General features: G+C 37.3%; 1 protein-coding gene across 6 annotated transcripts in view; it reads right to left on the reverse strand.

The window, feature by feature from the left end:
* eps8a (epidermal growth factor receptor pathway substrate 8a) overlaps positions 1-18,927 on the reverse strand; it is a 64,970-nt gene that overhangs the window by 19,964 nt on the left and 26,079 nt on the right. For all 6 annotated transcript variants that reach the window (XM_053508635.1, XM_053508634.1, XM_053508633.1 and 3 more), the window contains exons 2-3: positions 3,181-3,267; positions 122-192 (exon numbers count right to left, since the gene is read on the reverse strand). In XM_053508635.1, coding sequence (XP_053364610.1) covers positions 122-192; positions 3,181-3,239 — 130 coding nt within the window. In that variant the 5' untranslated portion in view covers positions 3,240-3,267. The remainder of the gene's footprint in view (positions 1-121; positions 193-3,180; positions 3,268-18,927) is intronic.

The following is an 18,927-nucleotide window of genomic DNA, read 5'->3' on the forward strand; positions in this document are numbered from 1 at the left end:
GTGTGCTTCGGGAGCACCGCTGTTATTAAATGATTTTTTAAATGCACATTTGTACTGCTTCAGCAGTTACTCTGTGTCGATTATCGCTCACTCGTCTGGAGGTGAAGAACAGAAGACGTACCGTAGAGAGCCTTGGCGTTGGATTTGTTGGCGTCGAGCGCTGGGAGCTCTGGTGACTGAGATAGATGGCCACTGAGGGGAAACACAGACAAGATCGGTGTTAATGATAACGCATGCTAATTAAATGTGTGTGTGTGTGTGTGTGTGTGTACATTATAGTATTATATTACATTTACTGCACCACACTTAATACAGAAAGATGACTCAGGGACGCAGTTACTGTATATCAGAGTGTGTATATAAACACAGGTGTGTGTGTGTGTGTGTGAGGTGGATTTGGGGGTCACGTTCGCTAACTAATCGACAGGACACTTGATATTCTTGGATTGTGCGGCCTGCGCTAATTGAGGGAGGGATTAATAATGCAGTACAGTTTGAAGTGCTGCAGCAATTTCATCAAGAACATGACAAGACAGTGTAATGATTTTTTAATTCTTCTTTTTTTTTTTAAATGGTATCCTTTTGTTTTTTTGGCTTATTTGACATACTTAAATGATTCAGATCATTAAACAAATTTTAATATTACACAAAAATAACCCAAGTAAAAAAAAATGTTTTTTTTTCTTTTTTTTAAAAAATTATTTTCTTACATTTTAATATTACACAAAGATACCCCAAGTAAATAAAAATGTTTTTGTTTTACTTTTTTTTTTTTTTACATTTTCTTACATTTTAATATTACACAAAGTTAACCCAAATAAATAAATAACATTTTTTTAACATTTTAATTGTTTAAAAAATATATCTATTTTTTTTATTTATATTACACAAAGATAACCCAAGTAAATAAAAATGTTTTTTTTTTTACATTTACATTTTTTTACTTTTTATTTTTTTTATATTACACAAAGATAACCCAAGTAAATAAATAATGTTTTTTTAACATTTTAATTGTTTAAAAAATATATCTATTTTTTTAAATTTATATTACACAAAGATAACCCAAGTAAATAAAAAATGTTTTTTTTTACATTTACATTTTTTTACTTTTTTATTTTTTTTTTATATTACACAAAGATAACCCAAGTAAATACATAATGCATTTTTTAAAACATTTTAATATATTTTCTTTCCTTTTTTTTAATTAATTTTATTTTAATATTACACAAAGATAACCCGAGTAAATACAAAATGTAGGTTTTTTAAAACAAGAAAAAAAGAAAGAATGTAGGTAGGCAGGAAGAGAAGAAAAGGTGAAAGGGTTAAAAGGAAGGGCAAAATAATTAGGAAGGGAATGAAGATAGGTAGAAAAGGTAAAAGATTGAAAGATTGAATAAAATAAGGTAAAAAAGGAAGGATTCTATTAATTAAGGGAAAAAGTCGTCCAAACTTGCCTGGCTATTTTTGAGAAACACATAAAAATGCAACATATCTTGCTGTGATCTAAAGAAATTCAACCACAGAGGAACAAGATCACTGACATGTATCCGTCTGGAGAGGATTACCAAGCCATTTATTTTGTAGGTTTTGGGACTCCAGCAAACTGGAACTTTAATAAAACTTGGAACAGTCGTGAACCTTCCCAGGAGTGGCCGTTCTACCAAAATGACTCCCATTAACAATGACGATTCATCCAACAACCCGGAACAGCAGCTAAAGAAGGGCAGGCCTCACTTGCCTTAGTTGAGGTCAGTGCTCATGATTAAACAATTAGAAAGAGACTGGGGGAAAACGGAGTTCCAAGGCAAAACACACGGCTGACCAAAGAGCTCGTCTCACATTTGCCAAAAAAAATCTTGATTATCCCTCAAGACTTTTGGGCAAATATTCTGTGGACTGATGAGACAAAAGTTGAACTTGTAAAGGTGTGCGTCCTGTTACATCTGGAGTGAACCTATCACAGCTTTTCATAAAAAGAACATAATACAGTACTAACATTGAAACATGGTGGTGGTAGTGTGATGGTCTGGTGATTTACAGCTTCAGGACCTGGACGACTTGCTGTAATTGATGGAATCCTGAATTCTGTGCTTTACCTGAAAATCCTGAAGGAGAATGTCCGGCCATCAGTTTGTGACCTCATGCTCAAGCGCACTAGGACGATGATCCAATATATATATAAATGAAGGTTTGACCTGCTGTGACATGACCTTAAATAAGGTCATGCCAGCCGTTCATGCTTGAAAACCTTCCAATGTGGCTAAATGAAACAATTCTGCAAAGAAGAGCGGGACAAAATTCTGCAGAAGTCTTTTAAAGTGATGTGAAAGACTCATTTCCAGTAACACTTGACTGTGGTTGTTGCTGCCAAGGGTGGCATAACCTCCTATAAGGTTTAGGGGCGACTACTTCTTTACATAGGACCAGGCAGGTTTGGAAAGCTTTTTTCCCCCCCATTATAAATACAATAATCATAAAAAAATAATAAAACACACACACACACAGCAAAAAAGACTAATTTAAATCTGTTCTTTAAAAAGTAAACAGTATTTTAAGATTAAAAGATTACCATTACATTATTTTATTTTAAGATTATAAGATTAACATTATTTTATTTAAAGATTAGAAGATTAACACTATTTTATTTTAAGATTAGAAGATTAACACTATTTTATTTTAAGATTAGAAGATTAACACTATTTTATTTTATTTTAAGATTAGAAGATTAACATTATTCTATTTAAGGATTAGAAGAATATAATTTTTTATTTTATTCATTATATTTTAAGATTAGATTACCATATTTTAGTTTATTTAAATAATTTATTTATTTTAATTGTAAAATTAGAAGATAAACCGTAATTTTTATTTCAAGACAAGGAAATTAACATTTTACTTGATATTTTACTTAATACGACAAAGTCTTTTTCTTTTTAAACCAACTGCTTTGGGTTAGTTTATAATAAAATATACATGCTAAAAAATAAAATTAAAAAAAGATACAGCACAAGATTCACAAGATTATTTCTTTAAAAAAATCTCAATATTAATATATAATTTAAATATATGTTTTTTTTTATCATGCTTCCTGAGATTAGACCTTAGTGAAGGAACGGTAACTCTGGATGTGACTATGAATGCACGTCTAACGATAAGGACATCAGAAAGCGTCTCACTTACTTCAGCTGGGAGTTACTGAAGTTTCCAGACGGGTATGTAGGGGCAGTGTAGCCGTTCATCGTGGACTTCGCAGAAAGAGTTCAGAAACTGCAACAAAGCACAGGAAAGCACTTTCATTACACGGGGCTTAATTTGACCAACCCAAAGAGACAAGGCAAGAGGAAACGTAATGTTTTGACATGATCCTAGTACATCATCACAATTTAAATTAGTGAAGATATTAGTTAAAAAAGGACAAAAAGTCTTTGTCCTTCTTTGGTTCTGTTGTTTTTTTGGTTAAGATGGACCATGGGAGAGTAAGGAGTTCCTGGACCTGCATATCTCACCCGTTTTAGTGAGTTACAGATGATAAGATTTTATCAGAGATGGAAAACGCTGAACTCACACTTTCTGCTATATGACCAACATAAAGCCCCAGTATCTCAGGAAGGGTCATGGGTCACACATTATTCAGAGCGAACAAACACAAATGCACTTACACTCCTAGCATTATTGCCATGTCACCTTCTAATCTCCATCAGGAGCTCTCACGACATTATGGGAGAAAAAAACAGCAGTCAGATTTCTCCAGCGTGAGAAACACAAGAAACACAACACACACCTTTATATAGAGACATTACAGTACAGGACATAAATACAGTAAAAGTCTATTTACAGTAAAATATTGGGTGTAATATTATGGGGGGGGGAATCTAACTTTTACTTTTCCTCTTTTATCGCAGTAATGTGACGATTATTACAATTTTATTTGTTAAATTACACTAAATAGAATTTCATTACATTGACTTGATGTTATGGAACGTCTAAATAAGTTACTTCCCTTTAACACTTTCATTAGAGCAACTGTCTCTTCCTGTCCCTCTCCCCCATTCCCTCTCCATCTGTCTCACAGTCTCTGTCCCTCTTCGTATTTATCCATCTCTCCCCTTTCTCACCCTCTCTCTGGGTCTCTCGCTGTCTCTTTCTGTCTCTCGTCCGTCCTGAAGACTTACTGTACACCTGAGACTGTTTATTTCAATAAACATTAAAATGTCACCATATCAATGACTATACAGGTTTCGTTTTAGACTATTCATTGGCTATTCATGACAGCAACCATACAGAACATTAATGTTAACTGAATTAAAGTCTGGAGTTTGGACTCTTTTAAATTAATACGTTCTGACTGATCGATTGAACAATTCCAATAATTAACCGTCATAATTTATTCTAATATAATAATGTACCATCATGATGGACGTCATTAAAGCACATCATCGGTCCCTACTGTGTAGAAAAGTTTAATCTTTAATAACTGATACAGTACGTACAGTAGCTTCCCCTTAAACCAGCATCTTTGGATAAATAAAGCGAAGCAGGATTAATCTAGTCTCCGCACTAAACCTGGGGATGGAATTCGGTAGCGTCTCATGCTGATTGTATCCGTATCCAGGTCAGAATGATCAGCTTAGGCCTGAGGACCACAGCTCTAGCTTTAATATGATGACCTGAGGCACAGAGCTGCAGGGAGAGAGGGACGAGCGAGTACACGAGGGCTAATTATAACCTGAAGGAATCGGGGTCGGATCCTGTCAATCCCACGAGAGTAAGACGTCCTTCCTGCAGCAGGGACAGCACGAGACAGAGAGAGAGAGAGAGAGAGAGAGAGGATGTGCTGTATGGATGTGCTGTAACTGAACCTCAGAGACTTTGACTTTGACGTAAAAAGCAGTTAAGGGGTTAATTAGTATCCCTTAGGGGTCTGAGGCCTTTTGAAATTTGTGTGAATTTGAAATCTTTACATTTCTTTTATTTACATAGAGCACAAACTGCAAAAAGGATTGCTGTTGGGTAACTTTATACCAATGTGATAAACTGATGGAGAGCCAAAAAGCATGAAAGCTGTAATTGCAAATCGGGGTTTATTATTCCAACAAATACTGATTTCTTAATGTTTTTTAGCCAAGCATTATTTGTTTTATTTGCGTTATTAAAGCTCTGCAAAAACTTTATGATCTTGGGTTTTGATGATGTGTTGTGATGATGTCATTCCCTTTAAATATACACTTTGAATACATACTGTAACAATAGGTATATTTTGAATTTAGGAAAAATATCGTCAGCAGTTCACAAAAAATGAAACAAAACTGTTCATCTCACCAGTACATGCACCTGTAAGAAAAAAAAGTGACAGCTTTTTTTTGTTTGTTTTTTTATCCAGAGCTGTATTCAGCAATAAACTTTTTGGAAAGAATTCCATCTACTGTTTGTGTACATATGTTTTTTCTGGGTTGCTACAATATAGTTAAATTTTTCTTGCAAAGATAAAAAAAAAAAGTGATTGGCTTTGTTGACGATGCCATCAGCCCCCAATGGCCCAACATGGGCAACTAAATCACATTGTCTTCAACATATTTGGACTTATCATACTGTAAGTAAATTTTTGATGTTTTGCCGAGCCCATTCCGTGACCTTACACTGACTTGGCGTCTGCGTTTATTTACCCTGACATTTTTATTCTTCTTCCTCCGCTGCTTTTGTTCTCTTGAAATAGCCACAGAAGCCATTTGCATTGTCGGCTGCCTTTTATGTCGGAAGGTAAATGACCTACAGTGGGATCATTTGCAGTAAACGCCTGGGTGGGTATACAGCGCGACGCTAATGGAGGTAACTATTCATTTTATTCCATTTCACTTCCTCGTTTTTTTGTTTTTTTTTTCCCCTCAGCTAGGTTTTGTGTCTGACGTGTGGAAATAATCAGCTCCAGTTGCTTGTCTAACCATCACCCCTGGTTATTAAAGCCCACTCTGGTAGTCTGATGTTGACTTTAACTGAAGTGGCCATTAGGCTCGAGTCCATTGCGCTCGGGGCAGATTAGCAGACGCGTGATTCACACTGACACAGCGGTAAACTGCCAAGTACTAACGCTGACAACAAATAAATCCTGACGCATTATATAGTCCAGGATTCAGGAACAAAGGCATCTCCAGATGTTCAATATGTTGTAGTCAGATATACACAAGAGTGCAGCACTGAATTGGCAATGTGTGGCATCGAGGTTAAGATTTAAATACAGCATGGTGAAATTATTATTTTTCTCCCCCACATATCCCAGTTAGGAAGCTAGGGTCAGAGTGCAGGACAGAGGCGGCACCACTTAGCTGTGCTGGTGCTTGAACCTTCTACCTTCTGATCCATAACCTTAACTGAGCCAGCACTGCCCCAAAGACTTGAGTCCCGCTGTAATACTCAGTGTCCATGCACAGACGAGATCCCACTACTGATCAGCGCTGGGGTTTTTGACCTGCTCCGTTACATGATCTGGACCGGTTCACGCCTCCTTAGGTGACCTGTTGTTCCCGAGCTCCCTCAGGAGCACCATATTGATATCAATTAGGCCCAGAACCTCTGAGTTTAAACGATGTGCCAGCCTCACAGCACCCAGCTGTTCAATAATAATAATTTTCATTTCTACAGCACTCTTAACAATCGTTATTGTCGCAAAGAATCTTTACACAATCAAAAGAAAATTATGTAGCAAAATGATCAGATCGTCCCTGATTAGCGAGCCGAGGGCGATAGTGACGTCGGCAAGGAAAAACTCCCTGAGACGACAGTAGGCAGAAACCTTGAGAGGAACCAGACTCAACAGGGAACCCATCCTCATTTGGACGATATCCAATACCAGGGATTTGATCTGCAGTCATACTGTGTTAGGCGGAAGAAAGTTCAGTATAACAGTTGAAGTCTTTAAGTTACTATAGAGTCCAGATCGTTAATGGAGGCTCAGGTAGACTGTGGACCACTGATTAGTCATAACACTATGACCACTTGCATAATATTGAGCATGTCCCTCTTTTTCCTTGAAAACGGTCCTGACATGTCATGGTGTGGACTCCACTCGCCCTCTGAAGGTGTGATGTAGTATCTGGTACCAATCCATCAGTAGTAGATCCTTTAAATCTTATACAGTAAGTTGCCTCTGGGAATCTGACCTGTTTTTCCAACCTTTCCAACAGACACTCGATTAGATTGAGATCTGGAGGATTTGGTGGCTCAAACCCGTCATTGTGTTCCTCAAAGAACAGAGAGTCCATTGCCATTTTCATGAAGGGGTGTAACTTGGTCGCCATTAATGCTTAGGTAGGGGGGGGGGGCATGTCAAATAACATCCACATGGATAGCAAGACCAGCAGAACAGAGCATCAGCAGGTATCCATTGGTCTCCATAGTGCATCCTGGTGCCACCTCTTCCCCAGGTGAGCGACACACACACACGGCTGCAACGTGTCCACTCGCAGTATGAACAGTAAACATCAACATAATATAATCAACAAAGGAACTGGTAAACAAGTTGTCATTGATCAAGCTGTTTTGAAGAAATTAAAGGAAGAAGAAAGATGAGGAGCTGTTCTGAGTAATATAATAGAGGATGAAACTATAACAGGACCTGCCGTCAGTGCGAGTTAATCAGGACAGGTCTCAGAGAGAGAGAGAGAGAGAGAGAAAGAAAGAGAGAGAGAGAACAGAGTATTAATAGTCAGGGAAGCCTCTTTGGGTTTGCTCCTACAATGTACAGTCTCCCTGTGATTACTTTTCCCATGGCTATGCTTTTTTTTCCTCCCGCTGTTTATTCTTGTCCTTACTAAAGCCGGAAATCTCAAAATCTCCAGTCTCGACCCCACGTGAACCCGTGCAGCAGGATTTTCCATACCGTTGGCTGAGGTGGACTTTCTGAGCTCCATGCACTGAGATATAGCACAAGAGCACGCATGAGCATATGGAGGTGATTGAGTACAAACCAACTGGGAGATAAAAATGCAAAGCTAGTGTTCTTCACTGCACTAATGAGCCTAATAAAACCAAACAGGAAGGTCATCGCCATAATACAATAAACAGCGAACTTCCTTTTTTGTCGTACTTATTAAAGTCGTACTAAAATTAGATTTGTCCCTGCTCATGATTCATTCCATTAAAAAAAAAAAGGGATTAATCAAGAAACGAATAAAAGCAAGCATTTCGGGTTAACGGGAAGACGAGGTGGGTGTGATAATATGACCAGCTGTGAAAGTCAGGAACTGGGGCCATCATAAAAACCTGGACTTAGGTCAGGGCTGGTCATGTGGTATTAAAAAATAAACATTACATGGCAGTGACACATAGTGTCTCACAATCTTAGCAAACATTGTATAACAACACAGTCTATATTTAATCAAGTTACTTTGCACAGTGCAGAATATCTCAAAAAAAGGCCGAGTGCTAATCATCTGATCAACTCGACTGAGTCTAGACCTGACCAACTGAAGCACCTCCAGATCATAACACTGCCCCAGCATACATATACTGTATACTGTACACCCATCGCTCTGGTACAGGGTATAATCTGGACTCATCAGACCACATGACCGTTACCCCCTTGCTCCAAAGTCCAATCTTTATGACCATAGCAAATCCACACTGCTGTTTAGTCCCAATCCTGAAAGTTCTCATCACACTTCATGTATCTGATTTTTAACGTCTATTTTTTTTACAATGCGTCTTCACCAAACGTTTAAGTGATCTTCGATTTTTTTTTCTGTTCTATCTGATTTAGTAATTTCTACTTAAAAAGTTTACTATTTAGCACCATCCTTCTGAATTTTAAATAACGTCAGTTTTTTACAGTAATTTATGCTGATAATTTGACCTTTTTTTTTTTTGGAGAGGCAGGGTGTAACTCTAAATATAGATGTGTCAATTTAAGGCACCTCTGGATGAAACCGTGTCCTTGTTCTGTGATTTCCTGGGGGGGAAAAAACTCGGACACCAGCTGAGTCCATTGTCACATAGAAGTTAAAAGCAAACACCATGTCCGCACTTTACACTTTTTTTAACAAATTATTGATGGCACAAGACTGAGCATGGAAACTGCTGATGTGTGTATATACAGTATAGATAGATAGATAGATGGATAGATGGATAGATAGACACATGTACTGTATATACAGCATAACATCATGGCCCAAGGCTCACCCATGCCCGTATGGACCAAAGATCGTCCCTGATGAGCGAGCTGAGGGCGATGGTGGAGATGACAATAGGCAGAAACCTTAAGAAGAACCAGACTCAACAGGGAACCCATCCTTATTTGGGTGACAACCGATAGCAGGGATTTGATCTGCAGTTATACTGCGTGTTAGGAACCTGGAAGCTCAATATAACAGTTGAGGCCTTTAAGTTAATATAGAGTTTCTTTGTGGCTCAGGTACACTGTAGGAAATGCCAGTCCTGAAATATTGTGCAACTGCAGTCATAAAGTCCTTTAAAAAAAGTCAATGATGGCTCAATAGAAAGGCACCAGAACACCCAGTACACCCAGGGTTATTCAGACCCCGCAGACCCACAGCCACCGACGCCCCAGATGCCAATCCGATCAAGGTATGCACTGATCAAACAAGTCCAATCCATGGAGAACCTACAGCATCCATTGTATCTGCTGCCAACGTCCTGGTACCAGACACCCCTCATAGCTCCAGAGGTATCGCCCCAAGAGGAAGAACCGTCCTAGTGGTACAAGGGGAACCCAAACGAGACATGATCTACTGTATGGAACATGCATTAATTCATAACAAATCCAATAGAACTGTCCATATCTTACACTCCTACTAATACACACGTCTTGGCCCTTTGCTGAATATATATATAGTCTAAGCCTAATCTAAGCCCTTTAGATTAGTATTTATATGTAAAAAATCTTTACTACTTTCTCTTTTATCATCATTATATTTCACTTCATGCACCTGACTTTCATTCCTGCGAAACATTATTTGCAGCAATGAGGTCACCCTTATCTTTAGAGGAATGTTTCTCTCTTCAAAGAGTTTGGTCGGGAGGTTTCAGGGAGAAACTCTTGTTGGAAAGTTAAGAGACTTATGAGAGCTTTTATTGGTAAGATAAGCTTCTTTGTGCTTTAGTGGACGCAGCCTGTGCAGCTCTTTAACACCATCCTGGCTAAACCCTCCAAACTTTACAGACTTTTCCATGATACTTTCCATAAAACTTGCTGGGATAAGTTTTTTTGTTTCCCCCACTAACAATAAATTTTCTCTTTGTTTACGGTTCTGTTAATAATTCACAAATGTAACTTTAAAGACAGACCAACCCATTTAACAGATTATGGTGGGGCTTAGCATGTAGTTAATAATAAAGCGAGGGGCAAATAAGCATGACATGATTCATCTCAAAGAAACGTGATCCGTCTGCGACAGCCATCGGACCGTGACGGCTACACCGTGCTCTTTAAGCGCTGTGACTTAGAAAAATCTTCCATTTTGCAAGAATATGACATGAAAAAGCTCGTACTTGTATCTCAAGCAACATTAGCTGTGAAAACAAAATGACTATAAATACTTTTACCTAAGATTACTGTTGCTCATGCTTCGAGTGCACAAGCAGCACTCCTCCTCCGAGCTCACACGTTAGCGCCGAGCCTAGTTGCCATGGACACCACTTTCCTTAGTCTCAAAAAAAAAGTACAGACTTTTTTTTTTCCTTTTCTTTAAGAGTGGTTGTTGTTGTTTTTTTCTCTCATTTTTCTCTACTTCCTGTAGATCGTTGGGGAAATAAATCCCCTAGCCTGTTCCTGGTACAGACATCAATAATGCTGATTAAATCCTTAATAATACATTTTCTTATATATTAATATATCAAATATTTTATTTAAATGGTTTATTCCAAGTAAAAACGAATAATTTACCACTTAAAAGCTAAAAGATAACTTCCTGGGATAAAGGGCCCTATAGCGGCAGTGTGGCGTTTGAACCCATAACCTTCAGATCTGCAACCCAGAGCCTCATACAGTATGTTGAGTCTCAGAAGGCATAACATGACAAAAACCTTGAGGTGGATGGTCTACAGGTTGGGACAAGAAATTGGTCATGCGACATGATGGGCTGATTTGAGGAACTCATCATGTTCTGGAACAGAAATGTACAGTACAGTGCCATATCAGTGTAACTGTAGGACCAGGGGGTTGATGTCATTCTTCCTCCAGAGATTTTCAGCCCACGCGCCTTTTATCGTAACGTAACCCAACCAGCACCAGAAGTAAATAATTGAACTGGGTGTAAAAAAGGAAGAGATTTTATCCTGGTCTCCATGAGATCAATTAAACAGACATCATTGTTGAACAAGAGACTGAGTACCGGCATTAAAAAAGTGGTGACAGAAAAAACTCTGTCACTGATTTTGGAAAAGTAAAAGTATCGCATGATAATGACTTGCTCCTGGTGAACTTATTTTATCCAGCACAATAAACCAGACCTGTGAAGAGCAGGATAAAACGGCCATAGTACATCATAAGGGACAATGAAGGCTGCACATTACTTAAGGATCTTGGTACTGTGTCTTTTCACACGGTCGCTGTTGGTCGGAAACGCACATCAAGCTCAGGCCTGGGATCACACTGGCATCCGTCCAGCGAGTACATTGTTCAGGCCTTTGGGAAAGCAAGACTGCCCCATGAGAACACTTCTCAACCCATCCTCAGAGAACCCCAAAGGACATGAGCTGAATTCTTAATTTCATTGGCATTCTGTTGATTCTCAGGATCGCTATACAGTGAGTGCTTTTACGCAGCCTTCGCTCAGAAAATGTTTTTTTATTAGTTGTTAAAATAAAAAACTGAAATATACAGTAACTCAAACGTTTTAACCGCACATTAACATTTTATTCAGCAGCTTTAGCTTTGATTACAGCACACAATGTGATGTCCAGATCATGTGTGAAAATGATTCCTCATGCTCTCAGAACCACTCTTTCACAATCCTGGAATGGGGCCGTGCCATCAGGGAGATGAAACTCCAATACGGTACTGTAGATTTGATAATCAGGTTATTCAGTACATTCAGGTCGTCAGCTGACTTTATTTTATTGCCATAGTCTAGACCTGAGCAACTGAAGCAACACCAGATCACAACACTGCATCCAGAGGCTCGTACAGTGGGCATTATGTCTGACGCGCCCATCACTATGGAATAGGGTAGATCTGGACTAATCAGACCACATGACCTTTTCCCATAGCTCCATAGTCCAATCTTTATGCTCCCTAGCAAAGTCAAGCCTTTTTTTTGTGATTAATCTCACTAACAAGAGGTTTTCATACAGCCACACAGCTGTTTAATCCCAATCCTGTGAGCTCTCATTGCGATTCTTACTTTCATTATTAGACATAACTGTGTGTTCTATTGGCTCAGTGGTTTCTCACCTGTCATGCCAAAGGCCCGGGTTCAGTTCCCACGAAATGCCCAAACCAAAGCCCGGATAAAAACGGGCAAGGTTGCGTCAGGAAGCATATCCGGTGTAAAACCTGTGCCGAGTTGAGTGCGAATCACAAGGTCCACACTGTGGCAACCCCTTGACAGAAACAGCCGAAACACTAACATTTTATTTTTTATAATGAAACTTCAGCAAGCATTTAAGTAAGCAATCATTATGCTGTCTGACTACATACTGTACATTATCTTACTCTGACCACATTTTGCCTTTTTTTAAAATATATATTTTTATTATTGGTTTGTTTTTGCTCGATGCAGGCTAATCATTTGACCCAGGAATGAGAAACAGCATTTTTTTTGGGCCAGGTAGTAAAAATCAATGGACTTTCTTCAATCTAAAGGGTAAAAGTTGGTGAAAAATATAGTTTAAGGCTGAACAGTGACCGAAACTCAGATCAAACTCATAACCTTAGAGCTGTACAGTAAGGCTGTTAGAGATGAAAAAACCAAAGCAAATAAAAAGCCTACTTGAACACTGAAATACTTTATTTGTTTTAGCTCCAAGTTCATATTATAATCCATTTAAAGAGCTTTTTATTACAGTAGTAAAATATGCGTAGCTATTTTTTATTTTTTTATTTACTGAGGCCAATGCAGTTCTAATTTTTGTCTTTGCTAGTTTCATTTTTTCTTGTAGGATTAATGAGACTAGACATCTACTGTATTTTAATTTAGTGAAGTTTAGATAAAGATGTAAAGAGAAAAAAAATCCATTTATTAGTGCTTGTGCTGTTATTTAACATATATTTATCATATTCCTTGTGCGTAATTGTATTACAGCTAGTTAATGGTATTAGAAACAAGGAATAATCATTAAATCATTCAACAAAAAAAACAAAAATGTCCAGTTATATTTCTTAAGGTCATCATTTATAAGCCAGTTTTAAGCTGATTATTCAATAACACTATTTTTTTTTTCAAACTATTAGATTTTTTTCAATCTTGATTGAGTTCTTTAGTCTGAATTGTCTAACTGCATTATGTATCACGTCATCCCTTACATTAGATTATCACAAGCCTCCTGTTTCTTTCCTCCGACTGGCTGGTGTTTTTTTCTTATGGGCTGAGAGAAGGGGTAGAAGAAAATAATGTACCATTTATGTATATGTGTTTTATTTCAATTTTCAATAAAAAATTAAAAATCAAAAATAAATGAATAAATAAAATAAAATAATTATCATAAGCATATGTGTGTGTTCGTGAATCTTCTAGATCCTCCTTAAGGTTCTGTGAGAGAAAGCGATAATAAAGGATGCGTTAACAAAGCAGAAAACTGCTGCTTAACCTTCTGAGAGAGAAACACTAAACCCTAAAAATGCTTTCATTATTATTTCAAGGTAGATGGATGGTATGATTGTAACACGCATGTTCCTAAGGAGCAGTGGTGGAAAAGTTTAAAGGTATTGTACTGAAAAAGAGGCATTGGAGTCATGTTTTTTTTAAGAAACCCCTGTTTTGCCTGAAAAACGTCATTTAGTTTCTGTAAGATTGAGGTCATACTGTGCGTGATCAAGTAGTAGTCATGTAGTTTGCTAATATATTGATAAAACATAAAATATCTGCTTGATAAACGATATGTAGCGTTAGCTAGAATCGTTACGTGCTTGTGTTAGCTACTGGACTGGATGCTAGTCTAACCTAGCATTAGCAACGAAAACAGGCTAACTTTAGCCTGCTAAAGTTCAAGTCGGCTTTATTGTCACTTCAACCATATACAGTTAGTACACAGTGAAACAAAACAACGTTCCACCAGGACCAAGGTGCTACATGCAACATAAACTTACAACATAAATTAACAGAGAAGCTAAACTAGCTAACTAAGATGCCTAGTTAACTGGCTAGCAGAGACAAGACAGATAGTCCTAACATAAATTACAACATAAATTAACAAAAACTAACTAAAGACTAACTAACTAAAAGACTATATACAGGTTTTTTCCAGACAACAGACAACAAAGTGCACGTGCAAATGTGCAAAAGTTGCAAACGAGCAACGCTAAATATATCCTAAAAATATCCAGTTTGTGTTAGCAAATAAGCTAAACTTACCTCAACATGCTTTTTTTCCCAGATAAAGATTGCGTGAGAAGCTCACCGCTAATGATAAGCTGGGCTGATTTCTAATAGTTTTCTTCTTTCTACACTGATCAGCTTGATTAAACTGCATTGTACCTTTAAAAAATTTAATATAATTTTGTCGCCAGTAGATATCACAAATAAGACTTAAGCATAGTAATAAAATACATTAAAATAAATTTTGCGTATCCATTTAGCCGGGGCTGTGTACACTCAGGCGCCACAGAGCATGATCTGCTCGTCTTTTAGCAACAGATATAAGGTTACGTTCTGCGTCACTGTTTGCACACTGATGGTTTCTGTTTGTTTGGGCTGTCATTCCATCAGGAGCAGTGAAGGTATTTTAAATATGTCACTAGTTAAAAGTGTTTCACTTTCACCTGTCAGGATGTACATCACCCACTGACTCGTACCTCATACTGCTTACGAGTCTGTACTCAAGTTGTACTGCGATTTTGTCAGTATCATGATTTTCTAAATCTACTGATTTAATGTTCATTTTTCATTTTTAGATTTTGTTACAATTCTAAGCAAATTTAGCAAACAATTCTAAAACCTTTACCGCCAGAGTGTGAATAGTTTAGAGCGCACCACCTGTGAGATTCCAGAGGAACAGTAACATTTTACTACCTCAAAATGAAAAACATTCATAATTGAATACATTACTTTTTATTATTTGTACTCTTTTACTCACAAAAGAATCACAATATGTAACTGAATTGATTTTTCTCCAGCAGAAAACAGGGAACTACAATTATTTGCGCTTTCACTGGCAGGGTCACATACATATAGTTTGAACCCACCTTCTAATTCAGCTGTCTTTCCTTATTATTTCTTTTTATGAGGATGAATCAAAAAATATTCCATACTCTGGCGGTAGAATTTATTTTAATTATTAAAAAAAAAAAAAAGACAAAACATTTTTTTTTTTTTACATAACCTCTTTGCTTTTCGATACACTTTGACGGTCCTGTCCTCGGCTGATGCGGACAGCTGTTCTCTGAGGACTTGTGACTTCAGTCGCTCGATAGTTCATGACTGGAGTTTCCTACAGTCTACCTGAGCCTCCAATAACAAACTGGACTTTTTGACATATTAACTTAAAAAAGATCTCCTGTTATACTGAACTTCCAGTCTCCTAAGACACTGTAGGTTACAGATCAATCTCTGCTATTAATTTTTACACAAATGAGGATGGGTTCCCTGTTGAGTCTGGTTCCTCTCAAGGTTTCTTCCTACTGCCATCTCAAGGAGTTTTTCCTTGCCACTGTCGCCATCGGCTTGCTCATCCGGGACGGTCTTATCATTTTTATATTTATACACATTCACATTTCATACAAACTTAAATAATTCTTTTGATTGTGTGAAGACAATTGTTGAAAGCGCTATACAAATCAAATTGAATTGAATTTACTTCTTTATCAAAAGAGCGAGATCAGAACTATAAGGAGAATGCTTTAACACCGCATGCTCCAAACCACAATAAGTGTCGACAATGTGGGCAGAAATGTGCGAACCTGAATCGTCATGCGAGATCACAATGCCCTTGAAAATCTGATGTTTACGCTTCATTAGGCATCTCACTTTAACAAGCACTGTTAAAAAATACTTTCGCCATACTATGCACAAAATCTTCGACAGTATCAGGTAACCCTCGGACCACAAAAAATACGGATCACTGCACGCTGCTCTCCTTTCTTGCAAATCACAGGAAAATCATACATTTTTGCTCGCACAAATGAATTATGTAACACATTCACGCCTGCACAGCATAACTGGGGAGACAGCAGCAGAAACAGAAAGTGTTGATAAGACCAACAGAATTTTAAAAAGAACCAAAGTGTGGATCATTTCTGCCTCACCCTACACTTTATAGTTCAGTGGTCTTTCTGGATATTTATTTCCTTCTACATTGTAGATCCAGTTCCATCGTGGTGCTTGATGGGTTTTGCAAAGGCACTAGACAAACTGTTCCAGAACGGCTGACCTTCGTGTGTTAAAGTAACAACTGACCGTTGTTGTTTTAAATTAGGAAAACATTGAATTAGAAGGAATGTCCAAACATTTGAGTGGTTCAGTACTGTGTAAATGTAATATACACACACCTACAGTCAAATGTGCAGAAAGTATATTCATTCCAACAAGTCAAAAATGGTCAAAACAAGTGTTTACATGGCTAATATTTACCTGTTAAGCCAATTACAAAAGCTTTACACACCCCCTCTCATTCACATTTGAAATCTCTTTACATTTTAATTGGAATTAGGATTATCAGTGGAATCCATCCATCGATCTAGAAACCTCTGTAGTCCATCTATGGACCATGGAGGCCAATAGTGACCATTGTATTTAATCCCATGGATGACTGTGGTACTGTAGGACCAACATTCACACACTATGGACAATTTGGGAACACCAATCAGCTTAATCTGCATGTATGTGGACTGTGGTTGGAAACCGGAAAACCCACCAAACACGAGAAGAACATGTAAACTCCATGCACGCAGGAATCAAACCCAGAACCTGGAGATGAAAGGCTACAGTGCTGTCCACTAGGTCACCGTGCCACCAGTTAGTGGAATAGTAGGATTCATCTATCCGCAGAGATCTATACTATATATCAGTGACCGTTATCGGCCAAAACATGGTATTTGTGCTAAAAAGTGTCTCATCTAAGTAAAAAAAAAAAACGTTTCAGATATGATCATTTAACACCATTCTTTATGATACCTAATGTTTCTTATATCCCAATCCATGCTTACATTTTTTTTGTAAATATGCAAACATTTTTAAAAAGAAACACACTTGCTAAATACAATTTCATGCCCTTTTACAGTATGTAGTGTCCGTAACTTTTTTTTTATTTAAATGTTTCAATTATCTTATTTGTCCTTTAGATGAAAGTTGTCCAGTTTAAATTTTACATGAAAAGACATTAATCTAAAAACGTTTATTATACTAAAATGAAAAATTGTTAAGATGAATTTGACATGGTTACAGACACTCCAGATTTTTTGCTTTTTAAGCTTTTAGCAAAAAATGAAATGCTTTACAGGTCATATGCTTCTAGAAGCTTACACCAATTTTAGGATCAATACTCAATAGTAGAATTGTGACTATTTGGCTATTTAAATGATGGTTTAAAGCGAGACAGTATAATGCCGAAAAATGGCCATTTGGGGGGCACATCTAAAATCATATTTCCAAAACTGTTTTGGAAGTTGAAATTTTTATGAAAGCAAGACTGGTAACTTCCATGTTGCATAAACTTCAGAAGTAGCTTCTTTGGCTAATTGTCTGTACAATATATATATATATATATATATATATATATATATATATATATATATATATATATATATATATATATATATATTTAACATAAAAAAAATAAGCACCAATAAAATCATCACTATTAAAACACATCCTATGTTTTGGCTGTGGGATTATAAAAATAATTTCTCAGTGCTCTCCCTGAAGACAAAGTTACGACAAAGTTAGAAGATATTTAAAAACTTCCTCATGCTTTGCAATTCAATACGAATTCAAATCTACTGTAATGCTAGAATTACATGAATGTGCAGTTTGTGTTATTCAAACCTCTACAACAACTTTCTTTGTCCTGTTTGGTTGCTAGAGAGAATGGAGAAGTGTTTGGAAAGTGCACTGGCTCCCTGTTGGACTCATCACTGTCTGGAATTACCGCCATCAATTACTTCCTCCTGATGCACTACACACTTCCTGGGTGTTCTTCTTCTTCCTTCCTGATTGAACTCTCCATATTGTCTACAATCGAGTGTCGTTATTGTTCTGTCTCACTCAAACGCGATCACTTTCTTTTTACAAGAAGTTCATATGCATATGGATGGATTAATTAATGCACATTGTCGTGCTTTGTTTTCCAGACGGTACCCTGGAGTTAGAAATTGCTGAAAAATGACCCACTTCGTAAACCAAAATGCCAAATATGTACTACACCAAAAAGCTATTTTTATTCTCCACTATATTATGAGTGCGAAGAAACAGTGAAAAATCTCCTTTCACTTCACTTGAACGTCTTTCGCAGCCGAGTCAGGCTTACGCTGGGTATAAAAGGGTCAAATCTGAAATATCACATGGATTTGGAGTCAAAGTATCTGTGACAAACAACGTCATAATCCTATTAGATGTTCGGATAACGGACAAAAAGTCTCCATTCTGCAGTATTTAATCCGAGTGGCCTGTATTATTATATCTCTGGTCCTTTTAATTTGCGGAGAATCGCAGACGTGGGCACTTGTCGAGCTTGTGCGGCTTTAGCCTTTTGTTCTGAACGAATACGGCCGTCATGACTAATACCGTGTAGGTCAAAGCTTTTGTGTGCATGTGCGTGGTACAT

The sequence above is a fragment of the Clarias gariepinus genome, chromosome 12, assembly GCF_024256425.1.
Source record: "Clarias gariepinus isolate MV-2021 ecotype Netherlands chromosome 12, CGAR_prim_01v2, whole genome shotgun sequence".
NCBI classification, from domain to species: domain Eukaryota; kingdom Metazoa; phylum Chordata; class Actinopteri; order Siluriformes; family Clariidae; genus Clarias; species Clarias gariepinus.